The sequence below is a fragment of the Octopus bimaculoides genome, chromosome 10 (genome assembly GCF_046866305.1).
Source record: "Octopus bimaculoides isolate indiv1 chromosome 10, ASM4686630v1, whole genome shotgun sequence".
Lineage (NCBI taxonomy): Eukaryota > Metazoa > Mollusca > Cephalopoda > Octopoda > Octopodidae > Octopus > Octopus bimaculoides.
In genome coordinates this window covers 93822713-93845828 of record NC_142937.1, presented here as the reverse complement: position 1 = coordinate 93845828, position 23116 = coordinate 93822713, and the positions used below count along the sequence as shown (strand labels likewise).

At 33.5% G+C, this 23116-nt stretch overlaps 1 protein-coding gene across 1 annotated transcript in view; it reads right to left on the bottom strand.

The window, feature by feature from the left end:
* Positions 1 to 261: 261 nt before the first annotated feature.
* Positions 262 to 23116, bottom strand: part of LOC106880745 (uncharacterized) — a 202756-nt gene continuing 179901 nt past the window's right edge. Inside the window, exons 11-13 of the mRNA XM_089358263.1 lie at positions 19273 to 19317; positions 1238 to 1272; positions 262 to 467 (exon numbers count right to left, since the gene is read on the bottom strand). Coding sequence (XP_089214389.1) covers positions 439 to 467; positions 1238 to 1272; positions 19273 to 19317 — 109 coding nt within the window. The 3' untranslated portion in view covers positions 262 to 438. The remainder of the gene's footprint in view (positions 468 to 1237; positions 1273 to 19272; positions 19318 to 23116) is intronic.

Sequence of the window (23116 nt, the reverse complement as noted above, 5' to 3'; positions counted from 1 at the left end):
ACATTGAAAGCACCAATAAGAAAAAGATGAAATAATATTTGCTGTGTACATAATCCAAATTTGTTCAGTAATCCATTTTTGTAGAGTTTTAATCTCATTTAACAAATGATAGATTCTTCTCTTTGTTAAATGCTACAATCAATAGTTTTTTTCCATTGTTTTTAATCTTTTTTTTTGTTTGTTTTTTTCTCCTCCTCTCAACCCATTTCTTCATCTTTCTCTTCCTCCACCTCTTGTTTTTCTTTCCTTCTCTCTCTCTCCTTTTTATTCTTCTCCTCCTTCTTCTCAGATGGAATATGTATTGTTTTAATCATCTTAGTTTCTTTTCTTTTTTTTTTTTTTTGGAAAATGTTTGCCTGTTGTTTTTCAACATTCTTGTTTCCTCTGAAAATGTTGCTTTTTTTCCTTCTTGACAACGAAAAATAAACGAGATGTTTTTCACACTTTAGGAATTTCTTCATAAATATCTGCAAGATACAAAAATATAAATATATATATATTCTTTTATTCATTTTAGTCATTTGACTACGGCCATGCTGAAGCACCGCCTTTAGTCAAGTAAATCGACCCCAGGACATAATTCTTTGTAAGCCAGATACTTATTGATCAGACCATGTATATAGAGAGAAAAGAGTAGAAAACGTATATGAGTTAACAGAATGTTCAGTAACGTTATGTGACATATTCATGTGAAACATCACCAAATGAATTATTCTATTTTCTTGAGAGAACACATGTGGGCATTAATGTGGAGAAACTGGATAAAATTCAAGTAGATTGATATCACAATCCTTTTCTTGGCAGACCTGTGTGTTATAACCTTCAAGAAGATATAACACAAGTTATTTGGAGCAAGACCAGGAAAAAAATGCTGCAAATACTCTTCAACATTGAATTTAACACAACATAAAAAATGCATAAGAATAAATGCACCTCCCTATATACAAATACACACCAATATATACTCTGAATAAAATACCTCAGTTCTGCTTAATTATGTCTACAAATAATAGTTTTCCTAACTTCACAACAGTGAATATACTATATGTGTGTGTGTATGTATGTGTGTACATAAGAGAAAGAGAGACAAAGCTATGATTACAGGTAAATATAATTAGTTTCAATGAAGTAAAGATTACTTTGATAGGAAGATAATAACATGGAATTAGGTTAAATGACATAAAAGTTAACTCCCAAGGAAAGTTGGTGGAACAATGTCGTTATAAGTTTTACTCACCATCAGATGAAACATCTTCATCTCCTGGAGTGTAACTGAAAACAGAATTTAGATAACATTAATAACAAACAAACCACTGATACAGCATCAACATTCATCAATTTCTTAACCTCTTTATGGTTCATTAGCCTCTGTGTGGTTCGTTATGGTTATGTATGTTTTAGCTTCAACAAACTATCTGGTTTTACAGTAAATTGGTAAAAGAACTTGAGGCAAGATTCAATTTCAGAACTATTAAGTTACTGAACAGTTCAATGCTTTCTAATCAGTTACATCATCATTGTGATAACTGTTCTATAGTTAGAAAAACTGAAAAGAGCTAGAGTTGCATATCTTGCTCAAGGACTCAGATCAATACTTGACAAGACATTAGCAACCAGTCTACTCGGTCATTGCAATGTCTTTATTTACTTCTGGTAGACAGTAGCTTTAACATTTGAACAGCAACTGTCCTGCCTGGGTCCAAATCTGTGCCAAAAATTCCCCAAAACTACCCAAGCTTATGCTTTGTGTCACATGACAACTGACACAGACAAATGAAAATAAATGTACAAAAAAAACTGAAAGTCTGTTTATGATATGCAATCTAAACAGCCCCCGGTACTACAAGCAAGTCAAAGTATGTCAAGTGATTTAGTCAGCCCAAACAAGAACAGACCAGACTACGATGTGCAATTTAACCAACTCTTACCAGTATAGACCAGTCTAACTATGACATGATCTAGCCAGCCCCTTGCAACTATGCTCTTTTTAAATGTTGTCAAGGACCCATACCGGTAAAATACAGTTTTTTACTTGCTTGTTTAATTTATTACCAGAGTATGAGAGAGTGAGTAGTATCAACAGTCTCAATCTCCTAACATACACGTATATGTGTGTGTCTATGTATGTGTATGTAAATGTGTGTGTGTGTGTAAACACATGCATGTTGATATATAGTTAAAATCTGTTACAATATGAAAACTCTGTGAGAATTCTCAACTAACGAAACCCACCAAACAAGAAGAAATATTAACACATCTTTGTCTCTTGTTAACTAATATTTATTAAGAGTTGTTGTCAACATGCTTTTCGCAGTGAAGAAAGAAGAAAACAAAGTTATAAAATGTTTGATGTCCTTCATTTTGATGGAAGCCAAAGATTTGAGGGTAAAAAACATGGCTGGAAAAGAAGCAAAGCAGATTATAAAAGTGTTTCCACCTTTCATAGACAGACAGACAGACAGATAGATCAGATGGCACATAGCAAAAGTCACTGAGGAGCCACAGTGTGAATCATCAGCTTTGAATGAATACATAAAACTCAACTGCATGTATTGAACAGTTTTATCCTCACCCCCTACCCTGCCACATATACATACACACACGTGTGTGTGTGTATATATATATATATATGTACCCTTTTACTTGTTTCAGTCATTTGACTGTGGCCATGCTGCAGCACTGCCTTTAGTCCAGCAAATTGACCCCAGGACTTATTCTTTGTAAGCCTAGTACTTATTCTATCGGTCTCTTTTTGCCAAACCGCTAAGTTACAGTGACGTAAATACACCACCATTGGTTGTCAAGTGATGTTGGGGGGAAAACACAGACACACAGACATACACACATACGTATATACATACATATATATACATAAACATACATATGTATATATATATATACACACACACATATATATATATACGTACACACACACACACACACACACACACACACACAAACATATATTAATCATATTCCAGCATTGTTCAGTTTTCACAATTTATTTTTTGCATTTTCACAATATCACAAGTACTTTCATGTCTTGTAATAATCTTCTGGTAAATGTCTCTGTCATGGCAGCTTTAACAACCAGCTAGTGTGCTTCACATTTGATAACTGAGGTCAAAAGAAGTATTTGCCAAAAAGCTAGACTCTTGTGTACATGGAAATAGATTGGGGACATCATAATTATTAATAAAATACAATATCAGAGTCGCTCATAACAGCCAATTTACTAATTGGTTTCATGCATAATGTTCAGAAAACAATCCCAGTATTCATTAAAAATGGCTGGAAAGAATTGTTTTGACCTAGTATTCCTTTCAGCCATGTTTAATGATTGCTGCATGAGGCCAATTGATAAACTGGCTGCTATGAGACCATAATATTGTATTTCAATAATAATAATAATAATAATAATAATAATAATCCTTTCTACTGTAGGCACAAGGCCTGAAATTTGGGGGAAGGGATTAAGTCGATTACATCGACCCCAATGCGTAACTGGTACTTATCTAACTGACCCCGAAAGGATGAAAGGCAAAGTTGACCTCGGCAGAATTTGGACTCAGAACGTAAAGACAGACGAAATGTCACTAAGCATTTTGTCTGGCATGCTAAGCATTCTGCCAGCTGGAGTCACCTTTATAACAACAACAATAATAATAATAATAACAATAATAACAACAATAATATTGCAAAGTTGACCTTGGTGGAATTTGAACTCAGAACATAAAGTCAGATTAAAAACCACTAAGCATTTTTCCTGGCATGGTAATGGTTCTGCCAGGTTGCTGCCTTAATATTAATAGTAGTAATAATAATAATAATAATGGTTTCAAATTTTGCCACAAGGATAGCTTGGGGATGGTGGGAATGAGTCAATTATATTAGCCCCAGTGTTCAACTGATACTTATTTTATCGACCCTGAAAGAATGAAAGGTAAGGTCAACCTTGGTGGAATTTGAACTCAGAACAAAGCAACAGGTGAAATGCTGTTAAGCATTTCATCCAGCGTGCTAATGATTCTGCCAGCTTACTGCCCTTGTGGACACCTGACACTTTCCATCATACCCAGCAAAATAAGCTGAGAGTTTTCATCAAATAATAATAAACGATAATGAATACAATACATAATTTGTAAATATAAATATTGAAGTAAATTTGTTAATGATATGAATTAAAAACTTGTTAAGAATATTAATTATTTTAGCTATTTAGCAATTTATATTAATAAGCAGTTGAATTACACCTTGAAACCTGCAAAACATATTTTAAAGAACAAAAAAATTTTAATGTTAATAGAAAAAAACACTATAAATTTTCAGCAGATTCTAGTGAAAATCTTTTGTTTTGAATTACCAGGTTTCAAACACAGACACACACACATACATACATACACACCTGGCTGGAGTCAAGGCAAGGCAATTGCTGAGGATGCCTGCTGAGGGAAGAAAAAAAAAATAACAGCTTTCATTTTGTTTCTAGAAAAACAGACTGTATTTAATGGTAGGTGGAATTCTGGAGGATTTTTGAGTCTTGAGATTATCTCCCCTCCTCATTCAAATTAGTTGCAACTGCACTGACTCACAGACACTGTTATTCCTTCTTGTGTTTTCTTCCACTACTACAACATCCTCAGTAAATATCCATTTACCAACACACTACAACCAGTTTCTCTTTGTCCCTTCTATTAGCAATGATTGACCCTGTCTCCTCTGAACTTAGCCAGTGGCAAAATCAGGGTCACTTGTTCTATCTCCTTTCACCACCTTAACAAAACTTTTAACCTAATGTGTGTGTGTGTGTGTGTGTGTGTGTGTGTGTGATAGTTGTTGTCTGATGGCATTGTTGGTAACTAGTTTGTGGTGTGGATATCATAGCCATTCCCAACTTTTCTTACCCTGAAACACCACTGTGCAGTCAAGTGGTGATGACAATACAAGATATAAATGAATGACATCGCTGAAACACTGCTGTTGCAGAGTTTCTAAGATTGCAACAATTTGGATGCATCTATCTCTAGAAGAGAAATGAGACAAATGGGCGCAACTGTTTGGATGCTAACAATTTGGTTCAGCTAACTGGACTTTTAAAATGTTTTAATAACAATATGTTTTGGCACTGGAGGCAAACGCACACACATGCATGCAAGTACAGAAATATACACTTAGAGAGAGAGAGAGAGAGGGGGAGAGTGAGAGATAGAGAGAGAGAGAGAGAGAGAGAGAGAGAGAGAGAGAGAGAGAGAGAGGAAACAAGAGAAACAGTGAAATGTTTAATGTCAAATAAGTCAGTGCCTAATCAACAAAGCCAAAACAGCTGTACTAAAACATCACGTAAGACCCCAGGCTGAAGTTGAAGGAGGTAAGTGAAGTCTCTTACTTCAGAAGGATCCATTATAATATTTGATAGGATGTAACAAAGCTGTTCTACATGAGCAGAGTTAATATATTGAGTAATTAAGACACAGATAATTTAATTGAAGTTATTTTAATTAGTAAAGTTTTAAGTAAAAACAGAAACATTCTTTTAAAGAAATTTTTTCAACAATGATTAATCATCATAATTTAATTAATAACTACTGTGAAACCTTTCACCAAAATATTGTGAAACTAAAAAAATACATATCAACGGGATTGATGAGGTGAAATTATTAAATAGAGAAGTAACTCGAAAAATCATCTCATAAGTTGTAAATTCAGATATGTTACAGGTATTTCATTATATTGCTGGACAGGACACTTAATTCTACATATCTTTGCCCTCCCCCTGTGTGTGTGTGTGTGTGTGTGTGTGTGTGTGTGTGTGTGTGTGTGCGAAAGGCTTCTGCACAATTTCCACCAACCAATTTTGTTCACGAGGCATTAGTCAGCCCGAGGCTATAAAGGAAGAAACTTGCTTAAGATGCCAAGCAGTGGGACTGAACCTAAGACTGCATGACTATGCTCATCATATCCTGTGGCTGTAATAACTGAAACGAGGCACTAAGGATAAGTCTTCTGCTCAGACACAATGAAATACCTGCAGAGACTTTAACCTAACGACCCTGAGGTTTTTAGTCCAATCGCTTTTCACTGCTGTCAGTAATATTCAGCTCACAATTTTACAATGTTATAATGAAAAGATATTATTTCTTTGAAATTTTCTGAAATTCAGATTTATAACGAAAATACAGATTAAAAACAACATTTTTTGTCACCTCACTTTATGTCTGAGAAAGTATGGAATCATTTTCCAGCAGCCATTTGTGTTATTAAACACACAAAGTCTACTAGAATCTTGTATTATTATGTGAATGCTGCAATATTCTTCAGTTTCCTGAGGAATATTCCACAATAAGGTTTAAGATTTCTTAATCAATGAAACGGTAAAATATCAAACACAAAACAAGAACAAAAAAAAAAAATTTGTTTCAGAAATCCATTAATGGATTGGATTAAAAAAATTAATTTAATTAAAATATCAAATATATTATGATTGTTGTTGTTATTATTATTATTATCATCACTACTACATTTATTAGCCTTATATGCTACAGGGTGAATTTGGAAAGAAAGGGATTATGAAAGGGATAAAAATTAAATTCAATAAATATTTGCTTAAAATGAAAATAAAAGAAAAAGAAGCCATTTAATCTGAAAAATGAAGATGTCAATGGAGTAATACTTAGCTATTTGTTTCTTAGAGATAAAACACAGGGTCAGAATTTAATAGTTAATCAAAGAAGGTGTTGGGATTAAATACTTAACAAAAGAAAGAACTGGGATTTAATAGTGAGCCAAAGAAAAGTCAGGATTGAATAGTTAACCAAAAGAAAAGTAGGGATTTAATAGTTAACCAAAGAAGGGATTGAGATTTAAGAGCTTATCTGATATTTTTCATATAACATTTTTATCTTGACTCCATATTTATTGATGTTATGCATTTCACCCGCAAGTTTGGCATGTGTCACATGCAGCACTTTCTATATATATGGTTTTCACTGCAAAATAACACCTCAATGGATAGAGATCAATCCTTATATATACAGCAGTACTATAACTTTTTTTGATGGTGGGTGTTTGTTGGCTGTCATATTTCAGTTGTGAATACTGACTTCTAGAAAATTGGTTTTGATTCCAAACTTCAATTCGTTGTTTATTGCTGATATCTAGGTAAGTGTTAAATTTGAAACTTTCTTATTCTTAAAAGAAATGGTGCCAGACATAAGAACCTAAATTTCATTATGATTTGTCTTAATCAATCATCCTATTATTATATTATTTATCAAAATTTCATCTCCTTGATAATTATAATTTCATTGTTGTCATCATCATCATCATCATCATTTAACATCCATCATCCATGCCGGCATGGTGGTGTGACCAAAGCTGGCAAGACTCCAGATTGATTCTAATGTAATTGACTAAGCCCCTCCCCACAAATTTTAGGCATTGTGCCTATAGTACAAATGATTATTATTATTATCATTATTATTTTATGTTTGACTTTTGTTTTGCATTTGTACAAGTTGGATCCAAGTCTCACCCAGAGACCTCAAGAGACAACAAGTTAGAAGTTCATGTAGGTGTTATGCCTAGGGTACCATATATTTGGATTTGTACAGTTTTGTTCAAGTGAATGTTTAAGAAACCATAAGAAAATTATGTGTTTGCTTTAAAATTTGAGATCACATAGACAGTATTTTACGTAGGATATGGGCAGTTCCCATGAGCACTATCTTTTGAACTTCAGCCATTTTGGGGTTTCCTGGTATCTGAGCTAGGTAGTAATCAGCCCGTTTCGCTGTCATTCCCAGGGCACCTATGACAATAGGTATTGTTTTCGTCTTCAGATTCCACATATTATTATTATTATTATTATTATTATTATTACTATTACTATTATTTTGATTTGCCAACACCATTAACCGTTTAACAGATTATTTCTTTTGATAATTCATTATATAATTTCATCAATTTTTCTCATTATAATATTGTACAAATCTAGACTAAAAAGTACTCCATCTTGTTTGAATTTATCGAAATTCCAACATGACATTTTCATTAATATTTTGTCAACTGTAAGAGCAACAGCAGAATCATAATGGACAAATGGAAATTGTGTAATTCATATTTCAGAAAATCATTATTTGCCTCAAATATGTCAACTGTTAGTGCTTCTAGTCTCCAATAAATCCATCATAATCATGATAATTTGGAAATTTATCTTGGTGACCTTAATTCTTTTGATAGCAACCCACCTGAGACTGATGCTGGTTCTATAACACAAACTTTCCGTTTTAAAGTGATTTAAATTAAAACTACCTTCCATCAAAATTTCATGTTAACTTATTCCAAACACCTGCTTAACCCTTTAAAACACTAACTGTTATTATTACTCCATTTCTTATCACTTTATCACTTTATATATATATATATATATATATATATATATATATATATATATATATATATATATACATACACATATACATATATATTATATAACAAATCTCAACAGAGAAATCAGAAATTGATGTTACATTTCAGTGCTATTCAATAATATATTGATTAAATTCAAATTAGATGTCATTGCCACTAGAACTTCGATTTCATGCATATAAAATTATCAGGTCTTCCTCATTTGAACCAGTGTTGACAAAGTTAAAAGCTTATTGTAATAAAGATATTCCAATTAAAGGAAGATGCCTATCAGATATTAACAATGGAATGTAAACAGCCACAAAATTTAGAGACCATTTTATTAATTCTAAAGTGGGTTTGTGTTTATATGGAATAAATTGGTTAAAAGCATTCAATCTATCATTGTTACTTCTACTCAATAACATTAGTAATGTTGTAAATAATGTTGATAATTCAACTGATCTGAATATTTCAAATAAAACAATGGTTTATGTGCAAAATATTTGGAAGCAATTTTCAGCTGTTGGCTGAAAATGTAGGCCACAACATGAACCAGATTTATTGGAAGATTAGACCTTTTCCATTTCCAAAAGCTGAATTAGTAAAAGGAGAACTGGAATGTGAAGTGTTCAAAAGTACATTACAACTAACTAATTACAGTGATTTTGGTTGCACCAATCATTGCTGTTTGGAAGCCAAATGGCAAAAGTTCATGTCAGTAGAAATTTTTAAGTTATGATCAGCAAACACATTGAAAAAGATTGCCATCTAATGCCAAGATCTAATGAAATATTCCATAAACTAGAGGGTAGAAAACTTTACCATAACTAATTTAGAAGGCATATATTTATAGATCAGAAGTGAGAATTACAAAAACTTCTTGTGATAAATATGCCTTTTGGGGCTTTATAAGTACAAATGAATTTCCAATGTGCTTCCATATTTCAACATCATGTTGGTCGTATGTTATTTGGAATAAAGCGTTGTGTGTTGTGTCTGGATAATGGATGAAGAATATTTAAATAAATTAATTAACAAATATTTAATCAGTTAAAAGACTAAAGTTTAAAATGTCATAAAAGTGAAAGAGTTTTCTATAACAAAGCTCATTATCTTGGTTACACTCTTAGCCTGTCAATCAAAAACATTATCAAAAGAACAAGAAAGAAAAAGAAAAAATATCGATGCTATTACACAATTACCGATTTAATAAGAAGGTAAATGAAACATTATTATTTGCTTCAGAAGTTGAATATTATCACACATTCATTACTGCATCATTATCTTAATTAACAAAAAAAGTATCACTCCCATAATCAAATGACTGTCAATAAAGTTTTAATGAATTGAAACAAAGTGATTAAGGCCACAGAGCTCCCTCATTACAATGAAAGTTTGTCATTAATTTTGGCAGCAGAAGAGATCCAGTTGGTGTTGAAAGAACAGATCTGTTACATGAGAATGGAGTTGAATGTGCATTGGTCCAGACATCTGAAACATTGACTGGACATCAACAGCAATGTTTGTAAATAGATTAAAAGTGATTATTTATTTGATTTGAGTCTTCATAACTTTAATCAATTCCAATATGAAAAGAATTTTGAATTAATCACCAATCACAACCTGCTAATACACCTAGTGCTACCAAATGAAAATATATCAATGCTTATGTGTTAACAACCCCAGCATAAGATGATGCATTTGATATCATACAAATGTCATATAGTATATATAAATATATAAATATATAAATATATAAATATTTATATATTCACTCAGAGTAAAAGGCAGACTGTATGACGCATGCTTACGAACAACCATGCTACATGGCAGTGAAACATGGGCTGTAACTGCTGAGGACATACGTAAGCTCGCAAGGAATGAAGCCAGTATGCTCCGTTGGATGTGTAATGTCAATGTGAATACCCGTCAGAGTGTAAGTATCTTGAGAGAAAAGCTGAACATTAGAAGCATCAGTTGTGGCGTGCAAGAGAGACGATTGCGCTGGTATGGACATGTGGTGAGAATGGAGGAGGATAGCTGCGTGAAAAAGTGCCACACCCTAACAGTTGAGGGAACCCGTGGAAGAGGTAGGCCCAGGAAGACCTGGGCTGAGGTGGTGAGGCAAGACCTTCGTACATTGGGCCTCACCGAGGCGATGACTACGGACCGAGACCTTTGGAAATGGGCTGTGCGTGAGAAGACCCAGCAAGCCAAGTAAGATCGTTGCCAGTGCCCCTGGACTGGTTCTTGTGCGGGTGGCACATGAGATGCACCATTTTGAGCGTGGCCGTTGCCAGTACCGCCTGACTGGCTCCTGTAGGATTTTCGAGCGAGATCGTTGCCAGTGCCCCTGGACTGGCTTGTGCGGGTGGCACATAAAAGACACCATTTCGAGCGTGGCCGTTTTCGTGCGGGTGACACGTAAAAGCACCCACTACACTCTCTGAGTGGTTGGCGTTAGGAAGGGCATCCAGCTGTAGAAACTCTGCCAAATCAGACTGGAGCCTGGTGTTGCCATCCGGTTTCACCAGTCCTCAGTCAAATCGTCCAACCCGTGCTAGCATGGAAAGCGGACGTTAAACGATGATGATGATGATGATGATATAAATATATAAAGCTGTAATCCTGATTGAACCGTATTATGATTTTGACGAAAGTCATAGAAATTACATTGCGTCTGGATTTAAAATACATGAAATCATTGAAGGAAGTCTCATTGGAATGGCAGTTACCACTGAAGAAATTGAATCAGCCATCAAGTCAGATATCAATATTATTTGAATTAAACAATTTGTTGATAATGGCTGGCAGGAAAACACTGAATATTTAAGATAAACGTCTAAACTTGATGCAATTTTCCTGCAATTATTACTCCAAAAAATATGACAAAATAAATTTTTGACTCAACTACATAAAGGACATTAGAGAGTGAAACTGAATCAACCATTAACTTCTCTGATGATTCAATTATTATTTACCCACATTCGAAAACAAATGTGGACTGGCATTAGAAAAAAACTCCCAATCATAGAAAATTTAGCCCCAACATACTTTAATCTGGCTCATACAAATATGGAAATGTAGATTTTAAAATTATGATGATGATATCATTAGCATAAACTACTGAAAAGAGAATTACTGTAATTTGTACAACACATTTTATTTTGGTTACATACGAACATATATCATTATCATTTAATGTCTACATTCCATGCTGGATTGGACAGTTTGAAAGGATCTGATGGGCCCAAGGATTGCATTGTGCTTCAGTGCCTGCATTGGCATGGTCTCTATGCTTGGATGCCTTTCTTTACGTCAACCACTTCAGATACACACACACACACACACACAGAATAGTTTGTTGCATGTTGTATTTCACATGCACTCTTGCCATGTGTCACATGCATGTCTCTATACATGTCAAATTGGTAAATGAGCTGCCATTGGATAAAGTTAGAGAATAACTCTTATGCAGGCAGCAGGTCTATAAACATGATTTTGTTTTTGCTGGCTATCATATTCCAGGTGTGAATATTGACACCTGAAAGAATTATTTCAATTTGAAACATCAATACCTAATAATCATGTAATATTATTGTAATGTTATTGAGCAGAGGAAACAGCCATGATATTAAATGCTTTTAATCAATTCATTACAGGTAAACATGATGTACTACAGAATCAATAAAACAGCTTCTAAATTTTGTGGTTGTTTACTTCCAGTTATAATATTTAATAGGCATCTTCCTTTGAATGGAATAATATTTATAAAGATAAGCTTTTAACTTTATCAATAATGATAATACATCTAACAGCCATGGAGTGAAAGTGCATGGCGTAGTGGTTAAAGTGTTGCATTCAGAGTGTAAGATTGTGGTTTCATTCCCCTAACCAGGTGCTGCTTTGTGTTCTCGAGTAAAATATTTCCTTTCACATTACTCCAGTCCACACAACTGTACATGAGTTCCAGCAACAAATGGGAAGTTAAACCTGTGATGGACTGGTGTCCCGTCCAGGAGGGAGTATTGTACTCTCTGTCACTTACTTGCCATGGAAACTCAGTTAGGTTCCAGCCTTACGAGTTCCTGAGTTCATGACAGACTTAATAACGATGTAGGTCTTAAAGTTGAATGAAAGGTCCAAAGAATAGTTGGTGTTTTGGTAGTTGAACGAGAAAAGGTCATGATTTAATAATTCAACAAAAAAAGATTAGGATTCATTCCTGAAGAACAGAAAGTTTGGGATCAACAGGAAGATCACTAAAGGCTGGAATTTAATAGTCAACCATAGCAAAGTTGGAATTTAATAGTTGACTAAAGTCATGTAGAGATTAATTAGAAAAAAAAAATAAAATAAAATAAACAAACAATACACAATGAAATAAAAAAAAGAGAAAATGAAAAAAAGAAAGAAAATGAAAATATAACTTTTCTAATTGTAAATATTCAATTATGACAGTGATGATGATGATGATGATAATGATAATGATGATTGTCATAGTGATAAAGAGGGAAAGTGACGATGCTAAGAAAGGAGGTGAGGGGAAGGGTCATGTTTGACCTGAGAAGAAGGGATCAATAATGCAAATATAGATTCCAAAACACTCATCCATTACACACACACACACACACACATAGGTAGACACACACACACACATAGGTAGACATACACACACACATAGGTAGACACAGACACACACATAGGTAGACATACACACACACATAGGTAGACATACACACACAGATATAACAGAAGCAAACTTTATTGCAGCTTCTACTTCAAATTATTTCAAAACTTGGTTTTCTGTGCATAAATGGTTTTTGTCTCTGAATCATTACATTTGACATCACTAACCAAATACTTAAGGGCTTTCAAATTTAAAGCTGTCAATTTTTAATCTTAAATAGAGCATTATTAATGCAGAAGGGAAGGATGCAAGTGTTGGTTATACACTTGTGAGACCCTTAAAATATCACTAGCAGATGAAAATTTATCAAATAAAATATAAAAAAAAAGATCTGTTAATTAATTGTAACTAAGATTTTAAAGACTTTTAAACAAGACCAAGATTTAAGACAACAATTAAGAATTAGTTTTTACCAAATAATCTATAAAAGACTTTTCTCATAAAATTCCATTACTTACACTCAAATGATAACTTCCTAATTGTTTCTTCTTGATCTATAACATTTTTTGAAAAGCTTAATACTGAACACATTTAACATGCCATCTATTTAGTTGACACTATTATGTGCCTGAAATATTAACACAAATAAAAATATACAAAGGCACATATGTACAAATATACTTTTCCTTTTGTTACAGACATTGTCCAATCTCAGTCTTAATATAGCTAGTTGTAAATTGATTAATTGCAAGCTATATATATATGTATAAAGATAGATGGATAGATAGATGGGCAGATAGATAGTAAACTTTGAGCATGTATGTAAGTAGTACAGATGACAAAGGGTGGACGATGTACAGTAAAACAAGTTTATTAACATTGGAAGTTACACAGTTCATCCCATATTGAATTCAAGGGAAATTTCAGTAAGCTGGCACTCACCATACAATTCATGGTTTCACAAGTAAAGCTGCTAAAAATGCAATTAAAAATCCAAGAATGTAAGGATTGGAACAGGTAAAATGTGGATATGTATTTGTATATATAAAAGCATTCATTTATATATACTCAGATATGTTTATTTACATGCTTGTGTGTACATATTGTACACATATTGCTTTATGTATATAGATTATACACACACACATATATATTTACATATGTGTACACATTTACAGTTCTGTATTTAAGAGATGAGGAATTATGTACATTATTTACATTTGACAGATATTTGTCCTCGTCTTGTTTGTTGTAAACACAATGTTTCGGCTGATATACCCTCCAGCCTTCATCAGGAGTCTTGGGGAAATTTCAAACCTGGGTTCTCATTCCTAAGGTATTTTTCAATGTTATTATTATTATTATTATTATTATTATTATTATTATTATTATTATTATTATTATTATTCAGGTCACTGCCTGGAATCGAACTCAAAATCTTGGGGTTAGTAACAGCCTGCGCTGTTAACCACTACACCATTAACAACAAACAAGATGAGGACAAATATCTGTCAAATGTAAATAATGTGTACACACTTGTTTGTACCTCTCAACCAACATAGATCTGTGTATCTGCTTATGTGGATGTTATATGTGTGAGTAGATGTATATGCTCGTATCTAATATATTCATGTCTGTATAAGTTCCTATATGTATCTATGTGTATTCATATGTTTATCTTAAGGTATTTCTATACTCGCACCTATATCTAAATAAGTGTGTTCTTGTCCGTTTATCTTGTATGTATTTTCTTTCTTCTAAGTTAAGATATTGCATCCATCTATTTTGGTACTTTGCCAGTCAGAGATTCTCTAGAATCACTGTTGTTGACAACTTTGTTGTCAAACATTTGTGAATAATACTATTGTCAAACACCTATGAACAACTATTGTTGTCTATCAAACAACTCAGCAATATTCTTACTAAACATCTTCCCCAAACATCTGTGGATAACAAGGCCCTCATTGGAGATTTGTATCTGACAGAAATCCTTAAGTTCGATCTTTGGTTTTGTACAGCTAAGACAGAGTAAATGTCAGATGAACTCCACTCTTGGAATTTATGACTGTATCATCAGATACATGGATGCCAACTGTAGCAACTGGTTCCGGGTTCTGGAGATTGACTTTAGAAACACCTATATCTAAAGTGCAGGCCCTGGCCATGTACATTTATGGACCTCATATAATATTGTCCTTCATACAGCATCAGCCATCTAAGTGAGATCTGCTGGAATATGACATATCATTCTGTCAATGGCTGTTGTTATAGCAACAGATCTCCAGTTAAATAAAGGCACAAGACACAGACAAGGGACACACACACACACACACACTAAAGACAAATGATAGTGACACCGTGAGACAAACCTTACCAGACTCACATAGCCTGGCAGATGGAAGATTTAGGGTAGCCTCATAAAAAAAAACAAAAAACAAATACAAAACACCATAATAGCAGATCCTAAAGGATCTTAACATATCCACTTGGTGTAGATTACTAGCAATATCAAAAACTTACCTCACACAGCACACGTTACCATGGTGATGCATATAAAGACAGTGGTAAAGCTAATGATGTTTAATTTCCTCAGAGTATCATATACACACACACATACATCTACATGCACACAGTCATTTAATCACAATACCCACAGGCATACGTATACACTTGTTGGCAGTGACTAATGAGTTGGCATCAACTTAACAGGCTGGCACCACCATCAGCATCACCATAATCATTACTATTACCTTACCACCATCATCATCATCATCGTCATCATCATCATCAATAACAACAACAAATGTACATACAAACAAATGTATATATATATGTGTGTGTATGTATATATGTCTGTGAGCATGTATGTTTAGAAATGTTTGAAGCCATGCATTAAAGAAAGGCCATATTTAGCAGCACTCATGATCCCAAGTGGGCAGTGTACATGCCTAACTCAATGGAGAGGTTTTACGACTTGTTGGCTTTCATGCCTGTCAAACAGTTTCAGGGAGGTGTGTGGGGAAGAAAGGAAGGTGAAATTCATTTCAGGTAAAACAGGTTCAAATCTTGCATGGTCATAGTTGAGCCAAGGGTAACTTCAAGTCATTGTTTCCAAAACTAACACACGGTGGAAATTTCTTTGTCTAATTTCTGGGAATTTCATGCAAATACAATAACAATATTAATAATAATGGTGTATTTAAATATAAACTCTGTGATTTTTAAAAATTTATTAATTAATTAAAGAATGAATTAGAACCAATTAACACAATCTTAGTTTACTGCTGGTTCATACATAATCACATCACGAGGGAACGGAAGACCGAGTTGGTCACTGCTAGATTCCAACTGATGCAGAAAACTATGATAATAGTCCAATACACACTCAACACTATCTACCTTCCATGCCATTTTCATATGCTCGACCACAACATGTATAACCTCTAGAATGACAAGTGTTTGCTGAAATAAAGTTATTAGCTACATACAAGGCCCCTTACATGGTTAACAAAAACCACACAATAATTCTATGTGTAAATCTGATGTACAAACTTGTATTACAACCTGTTTGGGACCATAGCAAAGGTAACAATCTTGCATTTCTCTACAGAGATTAAATTGTTAAAGACAATCCAAGAAAATCAATGAAATTCTTTGAATACACCAAAAGACTCAATTCTATTGAGAAATGCCAAATGGAAAAATATAAAGCAAGAAATAGAATGAGAAACAGACAGAACACTAAATGTCTGTAGAAAGATCTGATAAAATTGATTAAAATACCAATTTCAGGTTAGAACATAAGATAAGAAATCTGTAGCATAGAAATGGCTAGTTATATGAAACCAAAATGGTTATATGAAACCAAAATAAGGATTTCTATTATAGATACATGACTGGATGCTTGGTAGGGGAAAATAGTCGACTAATTAAATCCCAGTAACTGATTGGTGTTTATCTTATCAAGCCTGGAAGGATGAAAGACAACGTTGATGTTGGTGCGATTTGAAACCTGAATAGAAAGCCCATCAAACTGATTGTACCTGTAATGCAAAGGTACAACCTTGTCACATATCGTGACACACTGATTCTGCCTGAGAATTTGCATGTACCTATGGGACCTCAGCCTTTTGCTTTATAGTTCAGAGGGGGTGGTTCAGCTGATTAAACTAACAGGGGAGCCTGGAAGAAGGTGCAGTGCCTATGGATCCAGGCTCTTCAAGACTAAAACATTGATGATATTAATGTTCTGTTTAAATGCTGAAGTCCAACACCTGCAGGAAAGACATGAGCAAGGAGAAGATTCCAGAAGGTTGATGTTTTGAGAGAGGAAAGACTGTGCAGGGACTTATGTGGAGCCAACACCATCAACTGGCACCCCTGAGTACTTTTAGTAGAGCATATTCTACTGCAAATATTCAGACAAGGCCTCCTGCCTGGAACTATTTTGTTGTTTGTCCCCCACCTCACAGAAACCCTGTCTATAAAGATCTCTGATTAAACCATATTAAAAGATGTCTAATTAAATCAAATAATTTAATTACAAAGAAACTACAAGAAAGTCTAGGCAATTCAGTGGTGGATAGGTTTAATATATATTAAGTGCTGATTGGGACTTAGAATTTCCAATTAATTGTTCATTCAATGTGCCAGCATAATGAGGAGGAGACACAGGAGGAGACAGAGAGGGGGGGAATGAAAACATCAACATCATCACACACCTAGATAGCCTCTAAGTGATCATACTAGAAATAGCAGCTAAATCTCCTTCAAATCATACACTTCCTTCTTGGGAAAGGAACAGATACATTGAATAATAGTGTCCTATGTACACTACAAAGGCAGGATAGTCATGGTCAGAATGCCTTTCCTGTATTAAGATCTGGGGTTAAATAATAATACAACACAAGCCAGAAAGAAAGCTTCAACATGATCGCTTGACATGCTAGAAATAGCAGCTAAACCTTGAAATCACACCCAAATATCTTAAAGGGATATATTGGCTAATCAAGTTTTGGAAACTGTGCCTACTAAAAGGGCAGGACAATCAGGCTTTTGATCATAGGTCTGCTTGAACAGGGCCAGCATGGGGTTAAACAACAACAACAACATTATCATAGAAACAGGATGAGTGAAGCATTAAAGGGAGATATTTGTTTAGAGTTGATGGTTGTAACAGACAGTCATTTTACAATCCCCTGGGTGTCAACATGGATGCTCTGACAGAAAGCACAAATAATAACATTGTAATGTGTAACACAACAAAATCATATTCTTACTCTGTCGTCGTGCATAAATACGTACAGACACCATAAATACACACACACACAGAGAAAGGAAAGGAGAGAGACAGGAGACAAGAAATAATGAATAAAATGATGAGATGAAGAATGAGTTAAGTGAGGAATTGAATGTGAAATATGTAGGACTTTGGAATGTCTTTTGCAAATGGAATGGAATGGAACAGGAACCAGGAATTTACCATCTTACCCCAAACCTTTTTTTCTGTAGACAATAAACAATACTAGGGAACAAGACATGACCAGATCAAAAGAGGAGGGGTGGTGGTGGCTAATGGTTTTAATGCTTATTAGCGCCCTCTTGGGGTCAATTTGAATTCTGTTATTGATTATATTCTTATAATCTTCATTATTTCATGGATATAATTTATTGCACTAATTGCTTGATAGAATCAATAAGATGACATCATTTGGAGTGATTCTAAGACAGGATCGAAGAAGACCTGCGAGGGAAAGTTGTATAATCTCATTTGAAAAAAAAAAAAAAAATTGAAATAAAAAATAAATAAAACAAAAAAAATCATAAGTATAAAAAGATAAATAATAATAAATAAATAAATAAATAAATAATAATAATAATAATAATAATAATAATAATAATAATAATAATAATAATAATAATAATAATAATAATGATAATAATAATAATAATAATAATAATAATAATAATAATAATAAAATGAAATCTAATTAAAATGAAATTTGTTCATTAGTTCAGTTTTATAGGTCACTAATGAAGGTTTTGAAATTCAAACTGGTGCCATGCATGAAAAGAAGGAACAAAAAATAAACAAAATGAAAAAATAACAATTCAAAAAAAAAAAAAAAGTAACCAAATTCATGCTTTTTTGAATTTTTTTTTTTAATATTTGGTGTTTTGAACTAAGAAATCTGCGAGAAACCTGCAGCAGCCTGAAGACATCCAAAACTTACCAAAATCCATAACAAAGAGAATACCAGCCATATCTTGCAGGACACCTTTGAAAAATAAATTTACTTTGAAAAATTGTCCTTCATACATTTGGTAATGCCATGTCTCTTTTATATGTGTATATATAATGTTATATATATATATATATATATATATATATATATAAACAAATATATACACACATACACATAAATGCATATATATATATATATATACACATATGGGTATATAAACACAAGCATTTATATACATACATATATATGCACATATACAAGCATATATATACATATATATGTGCACATATGTACAAATATATATTTATGTATACATGTGTGAGCGTATGTGTATGTCTGTGTGTGCGTGTGTGTGAATGCATGTGTGAGTTTGTGTGACAATGTTCATCTGTCTTGAAAAAATGTTACCATTTCCCAATGAATTTTTTTCCAAAATTTATGCACAAATCCAAAATTTACCCCAGAATAATGCATAAAGAAAAAATTTTGAATGTAAATAATGTAAATAATGTACATAATTCCTCATCTCTTAAATATAGAACTGTATGATCTAGATTTAAATCTTCAATCAAAATTTCACAATAATTTATGTTCCAAATATTAGATTAAGGATAACAAATTTATTCTGAGAAATTAACTATTTTCATAATAAATCGAAGGTATTGTATTCCAACAGAAATATGGTAACAAAAAAGTTAATGTCCAGTATGATAGTTTATTCATTCTATATCCTGGATCGTTTATGAAAACTTGGCTGGCCATCAAGGAATATTACCTCTGAAGAGGAAGACCAAAGGAGACATGGGATGTAGTTGTGAAAGCTGCCTTTAAAGAAAGATAACTGCACAAAAGAGATGATAAAGACTGCAACAAATGGTGAGATGTTGTGTTGAAGAAGACCTATTCAACCCACACAAACATGGAGAAATGGTAATAATGATGGTAGTGATGGTGATGGTAATGATGGTGATGATGATGATGATGAATTTAAATAAATTACTGGTTTCAAAAGTTCATTATCTACCTTCCTTGCTCAATCCACACTTGTACCATATATATATACAAACATACACTCATACAATACATACGCATATATGTATACATATACGCACTTATACAATATGTACAAATATGCATATACACCTCTGTTTTGAGAGTATACACAAACACACGCACACACATGTATACATATATATAAACACACACATACAGTGGGTTTCCCATATCTTTGGTACCATGTACACATGTTATATCTAAAACCCTAACATACTTACAGAACACACAGTGCATACACGCATACATGCATGTGTGTATATGCGTACACAAGTCTGAGAGTAAATGCCAATAAAATAAGGATAGAGAAGAACCCATCAACACACTACTTCCCCCCCCCCCTGCTCCTACACCCAAACTAAACAGCATCCCCTCCCTAGTCCCCTAAAAACTAAAGGTACTTTGTCTTTATAATTATACACAAATATGTCTTCTTTTACTTTCTCAGCAGTTTGTAGAAATATTACATTTCTGAAATAAGATCCATTTTCTTCTGTTTTTGTTAGAATTTTCAGAGGAGTTTCTAACTGTCAGTATGTCTGAAGTAGTCAGACACCACACTGGGCCTTCTCCAAGTTGGGAACCAGGGGGTAATATTAAAATAAACATATTATATGTGTGTGTGTGTCTGCATAGTCTTATCTACAATAATCAACATAAAATAACACATGGAAGAACTAACAGCAAGGTTATGGTATGTGTGTGTAGATGTATGTGAGTGTGTGTCCACACATATAATATATATATACATGCACACACACACACACACCAAAGTTACTTTCAATGAGACAGTGAGCAACCAGTAATAAAACAGGCCACAAACAACCGTTTAGTCTGTATGGAGAAGCTGCCTTAAAATCCATTAAATGATCAATTTAAGATTTAAGATAATTAAGATCATATTTATTTTGTTGGAAACAACAAGAAAGAAGAAAATTCCATAAGATAGATATTTGAAGGAACTACTTGAATAGGAACACTTCTTACAAGAGGGGACAACAAGAATGAAAGGATGAGAAAGATGAGTCATTTAGTTAATAACCTTAAGAGGTTATTAAGAGAAGAAGTTTTGGCAGAACGACAACCATGGAAGTATTTATAGAATAGAGATAAAGGAGCAACGTTCTGGCAGTGATGAGAAAGGGGCTGGACAGGACCTATGATACTAGAAAACATAATCTGCAATGTTAGAAACTAAATTTTTAAATGATCAAGGACAGAAAAACACATGCAGGAGCACCGGCCTAAGTTTTACAATATTATCCCTAACAGGAGCAAATAAAAGACTTCTAAGGATGAAGAATACATATAGAGGAAAGATAACGATGAGACGAGTATAGAGAACCAACCTTCATACAGGTTGGTTTAGCGGCAGATTTAATATGTAATTTAATTTGTAATTATCAGATAAAAGTTAAATGTAAAACTGGAAAGACTCGGGAAGAACAATATCAAACATAGAAATGGGAATGTTGTTACAGTTTCTGTAATGATTAATGGAAGAAAAAAATTTAAACACTAAGCAGCTAATCAGTCATTGAATATGGAGCTAAAAAAATCCAGCTTTTCCCAGCCAATCACATAAATCATATTTCTCACTCAATCAAGAATTCAAAAAAGTACCCTGAGTAAAGAAGATGAGGTTAGATGTGATATCACCAAGATCTTAAATAGGAACTAAGAATAAGAGTGGACCAAGAACAGAATCTTGAATGCCAGATGAAATGGAATAAGTAGAAGAAAAGCCGTTTAGAATAAATTTAATGCCAAATCCATTGAGAAAATAATCCTAAGGAACCTTCCAGAAATTCCAAATGATATAAGCTTTTGGAGAAGACCAACATGCCACAAAACCATCTGCAATGTCAAGGCTAACAGCACTTGCCTCACCACATGCATAACAATACTTGCTTCACCACATGTGTAACAACACTTGCTTCACCACATGTGTAACAACACTTGCTTCACCACATGTATAGACATACAATTAGTTATTTTCTTGGCATGGAGTTTATTTTCTTTATATTTGTTGATGAGAAGGAATTTTTATTCTTATTTTTTTTCTGAATTTGTCTTTTAATTTAATTAAAAACGCTTGTATGTTTTTACATGGTCAAGTTTTATTTATGTTTTTTGTTTTTTTTGTCAACTTTGATTTTGCATGTCTTGTATTGTATTTAAGAATATTGTTGTCATAGTCAGGCAGGAATTCTGTTTTGCTCAAGGTCAGGGAAATTTAATGACTTGTTGGTTTGAAAGGGAAATTAACTGCAAAACTGATTGAGGGCACATTTGTTTCTCAAGGAATTTCTGATACTGTGAATGGCATTTCATGGTTGAGTTACTTTAGCTAATGTGTTTGGAATTTTGTAATGGTCAGGATTGGATGGTTTTGTAGCATGTTGAGATTGTTAAACTAACTGACAAATCAACGAACAGACACAGGCATTAAAGTCAAGAGAGAATCTAAAAGACTGGCCTTTTTCTTCAGAGCCAGAAATATTTCACCCTCCACCAAAAAAAAAAAACATTGGCAGAATTCAAGTAAGACACACATTGCAATGTTAGTGCCAAATCTTTGACAGTGCTTCTGCTACACATACAGATATCTTGGCAGCATCCTGCAAAAACCACTTCACTGATTCGGATGAAATCATTTACAAACACATTTTAACCTTTGACCTTCAGACATGCTTTACCCTTTCCCTTTGTCTTCTTTTTACTACAACTATAATGGCCCCTGTGCATTAGAGCTTGCAGGTCTTATGTCCCTTCCACC